General features: G+C 33.7%; 1 protein-coding gene across 1 annotated transcript; it reads left to right on the forward strand.

The window, feature by feature from the left end:
- Window positions 1–3571: 3571 nt before the first annotated feature.
- Window positions 3572–6343, forward strand: LOC104091832 (uncharacterized). Its single transcript, XM_070197204.1, has 5 exons — window positions 3572–3733; window positions 5048–5138; window positions 5218–5658; window positions 5740–5792; window positions 5896–6343. Exons 2-5 carry the CDS (start codon window positions 5081–5083, stop codon window positions 6109–6111), a joined length of 768 nt encoding a protein of 255 aa, XP_070053305.1. The 5' UTR covers window positions 3572–3733; window positions 5048–5080; the 3' UTR covers window positions 6112–6343.
- The last annotated feature ends 7037 nt before the right edge of the window (window positions 6344–13380 follow it).

A 13380-nucleotide genomic window follows, 5' to 3' on the forward strand; every position in this document is an offset into this window, starting at 1 on the left:
CAATCAAAATAAATAATGATTTAAAAAAATCAAATTCAAAATCAAAGTTTCAAAATTTTTGATAGCTTTCCATGGCTAGCGGAGCAGCGGACGATGACTGGTTCGATGGTGATATGCGACGATATCAAATCTATCATTGAATTTTCTGGGGAAAAAAACAGATCAAAAAAGAGAAGAGAATCATAGAGATCCATTATAAGAAGAAGAAATCGGGCAGAAAAAATAAAATAAAAAGAGAGAGATCTGTGGAAGCGGTAGATCTGTGGAATTTGATTTCCACATTAAAAGGTTACAATCAAGGATACTCATTTAGAACTTATTTGTATATAACTGGTAAATTATATATCAACTTGTAATTAAGTTAAAACCAAAACAGTGGGAATAAATAAGTTTTCAATGTAGTACATGTAGGTAAAAATCTCTTATTTTTATGTGGATCTCCCACAAGACACTAGCAAACATGTCCACAGATATCATAGTGACCCAACTTCAACAGGTACCTTCCCTCTAGTTCAAAATGCAAAGCAGAACTTTTTATATGGTCCATATCCACGACGCTCCTTATATTCGCAAAAAAAAAAAGTTTTTCTCTTCTTCTTCTCTTGTGCTTTCTTCTTTTTTCTGTTTAGGGTTTCTTCTTCTTAGTTGCAAAAATGAGTTTGTTAAATTTGTTGTTGTTTTAATAATTTGATGATTGAGATTTGTTCTTTATGATATTAGAATGTTATGTTTCAAATTTGAGTTCATTTGGAGTAGATTTGGATGATCAAACATGTGTTGGATTGTTGAAATTCGAAAAACAAGTTTATGTTTCAGAACTTTAGATTTTGAATCTGAAGTAGTATTGAAAAATTAAACTACTTAGGATTCGAATTTTTGAAGTTGTAATTGAAATATAAAGGAACTTCAGATTCGAAATCTGAAATTGTTTTGAAGAGCTAGAACTACTTAAAATTTAAATTTATGGAGTTGTAGTTGAAAGATAGGAGAACTTCAGATTTGATTTCTGAAGTTGCATTGAAGAGATTGAACTACTTCATATCCGAGCAGGTATACTTTGCAAAGTTTTATGCAATACGGGTATATATGCAAATGCCCCCTTATAGTCCCCACAAAAACCCCGCAATCCAACTCCAAAAAAGAAAAAAAGATTTAAGTTCTTCGCCCGTCATAAAACAGAATTTATAGTGAGTTTATTGTTGTTGTTGTTCGTCATAAACCATACTAAGGGGATTTTAAAAAAGAGTTGTATATATTAGAAAGGCTACTTAAAGTTGTGGTAAGAAATAGTTTCATTGTTTAACACAAGTAGTTCAAAACAATATACAAATAGCCGGTCATATTCATTATTTATTTTTTTAGTCATATATATAGATTATACATAGATTATACACAATTATACACATATAATACATAAATTATGCATATATTATATCTCCATCGGCTATTTTTAGTTTAAGTAATTGAGTGAGCGGCTATTTGTGTTAGTTCTTCTCAAAACAAGCCACTTAACTTGTAACCAATGAGACTACTAAAGCGGGCCTCATAACATGACTAGTTTTCCTACTTTCTCACCTGTAGAAGTATAATGGAGAATTAACCCAAATAGCCACCTACCTAATTTCTTAAAGTAAAATAACCGACGAATATATAATATACTTATAATTTATTTATAATATAGGTATAATTTTGTATAGTTAATATATAATGTATATATACCAATTAAAAAAATAAATATTAAATCCGGCTGGCTATTTGTGTAACAATTACTTAAAATCTTCAGAATTCTTTTCCGAGGTCCAATTGCTTTGGTCTCTTGAATTATCTATCCAAATGATTAATTTAATTACAGAATATCTAACATTAAATTGTCAAAGCAAATAATTTTTCGTAGAAACTATCTTCTTCTCAATAATCCAAAACTCTAACAAACACATTTTTTTTTGGTATTCCATACAAACGTGATATTGGCCAGCTATAAATTAAGATATGTTGTGCATTTGTATTGTTTGTCGATATTTTTCTCCATTTCAAAAATTATATTATAGCGGAGAAGAATCAATAAACAAAGAAAGTAAAGAGGAACGTGGAATATATAATGTTACCATGCATTAACAAGATCTCTAAGTCTTTGAGGATAACGAGCCTTGACAGAGGAAATCGTCTCAATTACCATTGAAAAGGGCGAGGAAGAGATCAAATTGAAATCATCCAAGTAGTTGTCACTTATCATCTTCTTCTTCTTTTTTTTTTTTTTTTTTTGTCATTTACTATCTGTGTGCATTTAGAATATAATGTGAATCTCAAAAAAAAAAAAAAATTAATCTAAATAATGTGTGTGTATACGTTCGAAATCGAGTTTTGCCCTTCGTATGATTAATCGAAACTGGAACATAATGATTCAAGGTCTATCATTGTAATATCGAGCCATGGTACGAAGAATATGCTGCCGAGTTAGAGACCTAGAGACCGATCAAGATCGAGAGATCAAAGACCCAGAGACCGATCAAGATCAGCCAAAATCAAGATCGGCCAAGATCAAGATCGAGCCAAGAAATAAAAAGCCGTTACAGCCGCAATTAGGGGGAGAATCTCGGCGGAAATCACGGCACATATCAAGAAGATGCCGATTAATTAGCCCATCATGAGAGTCCTTACTATATTTAGAATTGTATCAAGAGTAGGACTCCCCTACTATATAAAGGGGGTCTGATCATTTGTAAAGCACGGCTGAGACAGTATAAAAGCAATATAATATTCTTTTCCCAAGGTTCTCAATACTCTGTTACTTCGCTTATATTTCCTTTGTTGTTTCATTTGGTTCGAGGGCCCAAGCTACATATCTTATTTGGTTTGCTTTTATTTTTCTTTATAGTCAATTTCAATATCAGTTTGCATACTTTCTCAGTTTATGCCAAGTAAAATCACGTGTCCTTAAAATCACATATAAATTCAATTGTTATCTGCTTTGGTTTTACGGTAAACAGTGTCACTCTTGCATCTTATTCTAGTCTAGCAAAATATTGAAACCAAATATCCCTGGAAGTTTTCTTAATTACTTTTCTTAAGAAGGGAAGAGGTAGAAAGAAGAAAGAAAATCACAATTGAGATATTATTCTATCCCACTTTGAGGCTGGAATAAAAATTTGGGATTAGTCTCTAAAGCTATTCCTCCAAAGTCCTTAAAACATTCAAGGATAAAATATAAAATAAAAAATTATCCTAATTTATCTAGTATTCATCAAATACATGTTTTATGTTATATCTCATTTTTAATCCAATGAACTAAATATAGCACTAAATAATCCGTTACTATTTAATATCCGTTAGTATAATTCTGTCATTATAACTCGGGAATAACTTGTTCCCTAGCTAAATGATCCGTAATGATTCTTTGTCTAGGTACGTAGACAAAGTTTAAAAGAGTGATAGGAATATCCCCTAATTACCATTCCTGTAATTAGCATCTAAAACCGGGGCACTTTAGAAATAAAGGGAGAAATATGACCGTTGGGCCTTTGGGGTGTGGGGTGGGGGTGGGTGGGGGGGGGGGCCCTCCAACGTCTCTCTATATGTACGTTTTTCCTGTTCTGCAACTTCAAAACTCTGCCCAAAAAAACGCAAAAGAAAATTTGAGAAATCATCAACAGATAGTTTACGCAGTTACGAAGAAGAAAACTTGATAATCTTGTGGATAAATTCTCTGAACATTTCTCTCTTCTGTGAGTTTTCTGTGTTCTTTAATCTACCATCTTGATTTTGATCGCTGAGAAAATTACATGTTTACTTCAAGAATGACAATTCTAATTTCTTTCTTCTAACTGCTATGATTCTATGTTAAAATCTCATCGCTTTTATACATATCCTAATTGTGGTTGTTTTCAACTTTGGCTTTTTGTTCTTTTCTAATTTTTTATTTTATTATTATACTGGATTCAAGTTGAAGACAGATTATGAACTCAATCTTTTCCGTCTACTAAAGTTCTAGATTTGTTGACGCACTTTTACGTTTGATTAAACCCCTAGGGTTTTCCGGTTCTTCATACTGAAATTAAAGATGTATGATTCTAGGGTTCCGTTGTTAGATTAAATAATAATCCTTGAAAAACGAAAAGGGCTCTCCTCAGCCCAGAATTTCAAGTTTGTAGATGGTTAAAGTATCCGTAATTTTTTTCCTTTTTAAAGGTGAAAAGAGTTTCACTTTGTTCTTCTGCCTTTTGTTTAAAGGATATCAGCGATCTGATCTTGATAGAAATTCTAGGTACATATGGTAAGATAATAAGCATACTCTAGCAACTGTTAGCAGTGATTAAAATCCTTTCATACATGTCAATAAAGAGACATGTTACGGCAATGTTAGCAAAAAATAGGATGATAAATGAAATCTAGTAATCAGTCTGTTTAACCTAGGCGTTAATTTTGGCGCATCTTTTTCATACCTGTGTGCCCCTGATTCGTATTCGGTAATTCTGATTCTTGCAATCTTGCTTCTGCTACAAATGGTCATCTGCAAACTGCAGTGAACATAAAGCTATACACAAGTCACTTTACCAAATAGTTTCAGTATTATCATAGTACACTGACAAAATCGCTGGAGTTCCACATTATTAAGCTTGATTCTTGTAGATAGCACTCATTTTTTGTTGCCAAACTTGTTATGGTGTATTAACTAAGTATCTATTTTTAGATGCCCTCTTGAAGATGCATTTCAGATGTAGATTAAAAAAATCTTTTCTTCCCCATTTGCCCCGAATTTGAACTGCTTTATTTTGAGAAGTCATGACTAATGTACTTGATCTTTGCCATTCTGATTCTTGCTACTATTATATATGTCTAACTGAATGGTTGAAGAGAATATAAAGCTATACTCACTGAGCAAAAAATGTAACATCACAATACACTGAGAAAACCCCCGGAGTAACTTTAATGAAACTTCTATGTTGTTTATAACACTCATTTCTTTGTTGTTTTGCTTGTACTTTCTGTATGTAATCAGTTCATTTTTTTCGCTTTGATTTCATGTTATAACGTCAATTATATGGTGCAGGATTTTCTTCTATTTCTGCTGGGACACGAATACATGGCTACATCAGCTGCACACCTGATTCAGGATCAGAATATCAATATACGTTTTGATGGTAGAAACCTCATTAGATAAGCACGGAGTATAATGCTTTGATTTACAACTGTCGGTTCACTAATTTTTATCTTTCGCAGGGGCTTCTTTGTTGGGAAAGAATGATACTTCCAAAGCATCGAAGAAAGGAGGAGGTCTTGGTGCAAGAAAAGCACTTAACGACATCTCAAACTCAGCAAAGCCTTCTGCTCTGCAGGCAAAGAAAAATTACTCCTCTAATGTAATTTCCATCGGGAAAGATCTTGATGCCACTCGAAACAAATTCACTGCTGGGATAAAAGATAATTCTTCTAAAGTACCTGATAAGGGTGGCCGGAAGGCACTCACTGATCTTACAAACTCAACCAAGCCATCAGCAAAGCAGGCCTCTAAGAATCAGAAACTGACTACTGCTGCAGCAGCAAATGTTCCGACTTGTATAGCGGAAGAACAATTTCTGCATGATCATCACAAGTGCATCAAATCACAGAGAAAGGCGATGGACATGGATTATTTTCTAAAGGAAGTTGGACTAGACAATGGTAATAAATAAATAAATAAACCTGAGCAATCGTGTTTTGTTGTTTAATGAAGCAGTTGATAATCTGATTTTCCTATGACAGATGTCCCTGTGCAGGCATCTCCACGTGCATCTAAACTCTCAATGAAGTCAATGGTCAGTAACATTTTGTTCCTCTTTATTTATCTATAACTCGTTTAGTCTTGTGATTCTGTAAAATAAAAGTTGTTTCCAACACCTGATGACTTTGATATACCAGCTAGAGAGCCCTATGAAGTACTTCCAAGTGGAAGAACTGCCAGAACTACTGATGTATGATCAGGTTCCTCGATTCGGAAAAATGGGAACTCGTGGAGACGCTTCGCCTTCTATTAGATCTCCTACATCACCAAAGCTATCATCTATGAGCTGGTGGAAAGATGGAAGCACTCCATGTTTCACACTGATTGACTCGCCCAACCTACCAAAGCATTGATGTCTGTCTTCTTTATGATCACGGACACTCTATTACTTCATAGGCATCAGTCAGTTGGCTAAATGACTGTTGAACTTGTTTAGTTCTTTCTGGTTTTGTGGCAAGAAGGCAGACTAGCTCCTTCGTCTCACATGATTTACATTTTCGTCATATTAACTACTGATGTATTTTGGATTCAATCCCTCCCTATTTGTAAAACTTAAATTTTCTATTTCAGATGCCTTTCAGATGATCTACAGCTTCTCAAGTTAGATGTTTTTTTTTTTTGCATTTGTTGTATACAGTTCATGTTTTATACGGTTGTATAGGAGACTGGGCAAAGAAACAGCTGCGCAGGGGGTTGCAGATGATGAAACATGGGAAAGTTCCAAGTTTCAACCTTTTAGAAGTTGGTTGCTTTTGTAGTTCACCAAAAGATGAAAACCTAAAATGGTACTTGAAATCCCACGACAGTTATTACGAGACATTCTATCAGAGTTCAAATGGTTCAGAGTTTAACAAAGTGGTATACTTAAATTTTGTTTGACTGTATAAAATATCTTCTGGTTGGACTAAGACCATTTTTCATCTTCAATTGATTTGTTGAGTTGGTTGAGTGGTCACTTTTTCATGTTTTATGGAAGCTTTGAATCATTGTGAGGCGGGGCTATTTGTTTAAGAAATTTTTGACATTGATGGATATGTTCTGTTCAGGTTTTTCTTATTTTAGTTGTTCAGAAATACAGATAGGAAGTCTTCTTCATGGCTAACAGAAGAAGTAATGCTCATCGTCCAGATTGTCATGACTCATGAATATATAAACATGCATTTTCATTTTTCCTTTGGGTCTGAAACTTTGAAACATAAAAATATATATTTTCTTGTAAAAAATGCCACATGGACAAACAATTCATGTGGCATCATGCGTGTCACACTCCCATGAATTGTCTCGAGGCTATGAAATTACCAAGTTCAGGGGGCATTAAAGACCACATGAAATTTAAGGAGGAACTATACAAAAGTTGCCATTCGGAGGGGGGGAGGTTTCTGAACCAAAGTAATGAAGTTCGAATGGTTCTATAAAAAGAAAAAAATATTGTATATTTTTCTTTTCCTGCAATGACTATTTACTTAAACTATGCATTATTTTTTCGAGTCAAATTCGTAAAATATTTGGTTGCAATTTTATTTTTTAGCCAAAATATGGAGTTCCAACAACGTGTTTTATTTTATTTTTTCTGTAGATGCAATGAGTATATGTTCTAATTCCTTCTTTTCCTGACCAAATATATAAAAATAACTTGATTAAAATATCATTATCTTTATCCAAATAAAAACTAAAATCAAAATAATGTTGTTCCAAGTTTTTTTTTTTTTTACAGATTTGGTATGAAAAAAATAATTCAAATAACTGGTGGACTTAAAAAATATATATTTTTATTATAAAAAATATCACATAGACAAAAAAAATCCATGTGGCAGCGCATGTGTCACACTCCTATGGATTGTCAGCATCCAGGGGGTTGAGTCTATCAAAATGACAAGTTCATGAGAGTATTAAAGCTGAGGAAAAATCATTACTAGCCGTTTGCTGGAAACTTATATCAGCCACTAGCCATAAATTATAATATATATTTTTATAGCCCAAAACTTATTCTAGTGGCTAGCCGCTGAAATTAACAAATCAAACTGACATGGTACACAAGGGGAAATGAGGGAACGGGAATTGAAAGGTAAAATATTGAGATGGCTCTTCATTTGTTCATAGGAAAACATTCATCATTTGATTCTTTTTGGCTTTTATGCTTATTTAGATATTGATATTTTATACATATTTGTGAGGAATATAAAAATAAAACTTTTGTCATAAATGTTGATTTTTATCAGCTGATGGAAGGGGCAAAAAGGACAGGTGTCGTGTACACAATAATCACACCTGTTTGGGTCATTACATTCTTTTTATACACATTAGTATATCATTTAAATTCATAGTATGAAAAAGCTAGTGCCAAGAAATTGATTTATTCCTTTTCCTATATGAGTCCAAGGTGTAACCACGTTATAACTGGTCGATGGATAATTAAAACTTCACAAAAACACTATAATTGAGAGCATTTGTATAATTACTCATTCTCTAATTACCGAAATTAAAACGATTAAATTACATCTAAATTATACGCGATCACTATATATAAAAATATATATTTATATAACTACAATCTTACTATAGAAACATTATATACATCATATAATATTACTTCTACAAAAAATATACAAGTTTATATAACAAATAAAAAATCTTTCAAGTGTTTCCCTATATTGCAGTTCGTGTGCACGCTAGTATAAAATATATATACATTTTATATACATTGTAGAAAATATATATATATATATATATATATACACACACACACACACACACACACTTTGAATACACAAAAGCACTTGGAATACATTAATAATATATTGGAAATACATTTCAAAATACACGATACATTCTAAATACACGGTGTGTACACAATACACATACAGAATATGTATATAATTTATATACACTATGTTTACATATTAGACAATACACATGTGTATACAATTTTGATACATTTTATAGACATTATACATTATACATCCATGATACAAAATACACTCTAGATACACTCAATATATACTGTAGATACACAATCACACTCGAGATAGGCTCAATATACACTAATGATACACTGTCAAACTTAAGATACAATATATATATATATATATATATATATATATATATATATATATATATATATATACACACACACACACAATATTTATACATTACAAAATAATATATATATAAATTTTCTACAAAACTATAATATTTTAAAATTATCATGTATGTACAACTTTATACATATACATATACACACACACACAGAGACACAAACATATGTTGCACTTAATATACACTTAGGATACACCGTCGAACTTAGGATACAATATATATATACAATATTTCTACATTACAAAATAATATATATACAATTTTTCTACAAACTATAATAAAATAATCACGCTACACAATCCAAACCCACCATCAATACCCATTTCAAAAGATCTTCACTCTAAAATGTCATTAAGAAGAAGAAGAAGAAGAAGAAGAAGAAGAAGAAGAAGAAGAAGAAGAAGAAGAAGAAGAAGAAGAAGAAGTATCTCACCTCTTCTACTATCACCCCTAGCATCAATTATCGTAGGATAAATCAGAGATTTTTCTTAAGACTTAATTGAAATCTCGACAACTTTTTTATGTCTGCGTATACTTTACCCTCCCTAGACCCCCATAATATGGGATTACACTGAGTGTGTTATTGTTGTTATTGTAATTGATAACTCTTTTTAGGTACTTAGACAAACTCCCCAAAAATACTCATACAAAGAGAGAAAGAGATCAAACAAAAATAGCTAAACAGACAAATATAACCAATAAACAAAGAGGAAAAATAATGAAATAAAAATAGATGATAGATAAATATTGTTTAAGTCTAATAAGTGGCTATGTAAAATCACATACTATTTTAGGAAAAGGTAAGAAATAAATTTAAATAGTACTAAAAAAGTAAAAGTAACAAGAGAGAGAAAAGGTGTTAGAATTAAAAGAATTGAAGAAAAAAAGTAAAAACATGTAGAAAAAGTAAAAAGTTGTAACGACCCAACCGGTGGTTTTGAGTATTATAACCACATTCCCCTATTTACTGCTCAATTTATGCTTTACAGTTATTTTATGACTTACCGGGTTAGTTGGTTCGGGTCCGGCAGGATTTCGGGGTGAAATGAGACACTTAGTTTCATAATTGAAAACTTAAGTTGGAAAAGTTAATCAGATGTTGACTTATGTGTAAACGATATTGGATTTGAATTCTGATGATTCCAATAGCTCCGTATGGTAATTTTGGACTTAGGAGCGCATCCGGAAAATTATTTGGAGGTCCGTAGAGGAATTAGACTTGAAATGATGAAAGTCGAATTTTTGGGAAGTTTGACTGGGGGTTGACTTTTTGATATCGGAGTCAAAACCCAATTCTGAAAATTTTCATAGCTCCGATATGTCATTTATGACTTGTGTACAAAATTTGAGGTCAATCAGACGTGATTTGATAGGTTCCGGCGTCGTTTGTTGAAATTAGAAATTTCAAAGTTCATTAGACTTGAATCCTTGGGGAATTCGTGTTTTTGATGTTGTCTGAGGTGATTTGAGGGTTCTCCCAAGTTCGTATGGTGTTTTAGGACTTGATGGTATCTTTGGTTGAGATCCCGGGGGCCTCGGGTGAGTTTTAAGCGAGTCCGGATATTTCAGCACTCTGATATTGTTCTGGAACGTTAGAAGTACGGACCACACAATTTCATGTGTTGAACCACATTTTTGAGTGCTGTAGCAGATTAAAAAGTGTTGCAGCAGATGAAAATATGCGGACCGCATCGAAAAACTGCGGACCGCACAATTTTGTCTGCGGCCGCACTTCAGGGTGTTCTGCAGGTTCGCTGGTACGACTTCGAAATTATATCATTTGATCCACAAGGAATTTGGAGATGATTAAAATCTAAAGTTGTAGCTCTTCGTGTCTAGTTTCTAGAAAGATAAAGAAACCATCATTTGGACATCTGTAGAGAAAGTTATGGCCAATTTACTGAAACCTAGTAGTGGAGAGGCGGTGAAGTGCGGCCGCACAATTTTAGTGTGACCGCAGAACTTGAAAATGTGCGACCGCACTTGAAAATGTGCGGACTGCACATTGGGAGGTCAGAGGGTGTACTATATAACCGAGGCCTAGGGTATTATTTTATTTTTGGGACCTAGAGAGCTAGGTTTGTGGCGATTATTCATGAAATTTTCAAGAAATTTATCGGGGTAAGTGATTCTAACTCAGATTTGGTTAACATACATGAATATATCATTGTTTTCATCATTTAATAAGTATTTTGAGATGAAAATTTGGAAAAAATTGTAGAAATTTCATAAAATGAATTTTTGGGATTTGAATACCGATTCGGAGTCGGATTTGAGTGAAATTAGTATGGTTGAACTCGTAATTGAATGGGTTGTCGGATTTTGTGAGTTTCGTCGGATTCCGAGACGTGGGCTCCACGGGCGATTTTTGAGTTAAATTTCGAATTTTATTGAAAAATTAGTATTTTCATACGGAATAAATTCCTATGATTTATATTGATTGAATCGAATTAATTGTGACTAGATACGAGGCTTCCGGAGGCAAATTTGCGAGGCAAAGGCATAACGGAATAAAGAATTACACGGTTTGAGGTAAGTAGCACTTCTAAACTTGGCTCTAAGGGTATGAATCCCCAAATTGGTGTTATATAAATTGTTAGGAGGTGACGCACACGATAGTTGACGAGCGTGTGGACGTGCACCATTGAAACTGTGACTTGAATAAATTCTATGAAGTTATAAAAATTAAAGAAGCATGTTATTATATGAACATTTCTCACGTGTTAGAGAAATTGAGCTGAGGCTCTTATTAAAGATCATGTTTAGGCTACGTGCTGATATTTTGGGACCCATGGGATCATGTTGCTGTTAAATTAATTGTTTTAAAATATACATTTCATACTCAGTCATGCTCATCCATTGTGAGGATATTTATGGGATCGGGCTGCATACCAAAATATGCCTTTTAGGCTTTATTATTATATGGATCGGGGCTGCCCGCCTGCAGCAGACCTTATTGGCTTTATTATTATATGGATCGGGGCTGCCCGCCTGCAGCAGACCTTATTAGCTTTATTATTATGTGGATCGGGGCTGCCCCCTGCAGCAGGCCTTATAGGCTTTACTATTTTATGGATCGGGGCTGCCCGCCTGCAGCAGGCCTTATAGGCTTTATTATTATACGGATCGGGACTGCCCGCCTGCAGTAGGCCATATCGGCTTTATATCAAGCTTGGGATGAAGGAGCCCCTCCGGAGTTTGTACACACCCCCAGTGAGCGTAGATGATTATATATATTCGGGATGAACTTCCCAGGGCATGAACTTGCCTTACTTATTTATATGTTGTGATGAATTTTTCCTGGATATGGATCTTGTCCGTATCATTTATATTGGAGATAAATTATCCCAGGGCTGGATTGGCCTTATACGGTACTGAATGACTGATTGTCAGTCGATGTGTATATATATACGGGACAGAATATCCCTAGGTTGGATTGGCCATAAATAGTACTGAGTGACCGAATAATTTGTGACCAGTATTTACATGAGGCCTTTCTACTGAGATCTCATATTCCTCATATCATACAATATTGATCCATTTCACTTGTACTGAGTTTAACTGTTGAACTTGAAAGCATGCCTATATTTTTGTACCATTATTTATACTGGACTGTACCTGCGGAGCTCATCACTACTTTCATCCCAGAGGTTATTCTTGTTACTTATTGAGTTGGTTGTACTCATACTACACTCTGCACCTCGTGTGCAGATCCAAGTGCTCCCGGATACGACGACTGCTAGATTTCGGAGTTATTTCTGTTGGAGACTATCAAGGTAGCTGCTTGACGTCCGCAGACTTGATTCCCTTCCTGTTTAGTTATTGTACTGTTCTATATTTCAGACAGTGATTTTTATCAGTCAAACTTTGTATTCATTTAGATGCTCATGTACTCAGTGACACCGGGTTTTGGGAGTGTTTATATTTGTATTTGTGAGATTTCGTCCGCTGAATTTAATTATTATGTTTTCAAATTTAAAAGATATGGTAGTTCATTGGGATTGTTGGCTTGCCTAGTATTGAGTTAGGCACCATCACGACATGTGAGATTTTGGGTCGTGACAAAAGTCAAGTGGAATACGTGAGAAAGAGAAAACAATTTGGTATTAAGAAGAAAAAATATATAGGGAAGATAAAAAAAAGTTGTACCAAAATTTACTTTTATCCGTTGGTTTTATTTGATGGGGCTACAATTTGATATTAATTTTATCCGAATGGACATTTTGGGTTACGTGCAAAACTTTGGGCTAATAATGTTTTTCGCCGGCCATACAAGGTAGTTTTCTCATTAAAGATCACATGACGATTAAGGGGGAACTAAACAAAAGTCGCCAAATTTAGGGGAGTCCTGAACTATTCTACCATTAAAATTCAAGTAACTATTTTAGAAAATAATAATAGTATTGAAGAGAAATAAGGAAAGACTTTTAGGCATGAAATTAAATTTCTTCAAAGGGATATTTCTCATATACTGCTTGAGAAATACAAATAAGTTCCTTCACAATAAAACAAAGTCTATATGTACA

Source organism: Nicotiana tomentosiformis, chromosome 3, assembly GCF_000390325.3.
Source record: "Nicotiana tomentosiformis chromosome 3, ASM39032v3, whole genome shotgun sequence".
In the NCBI taxonomy this organism is placed as follows: Eukaryota; Viridiplantae; Streptophyta; class Magnoliopsida; order Solanales; family Solanaceae; genus Nicotiana; species Nicotiana tomentosiformis.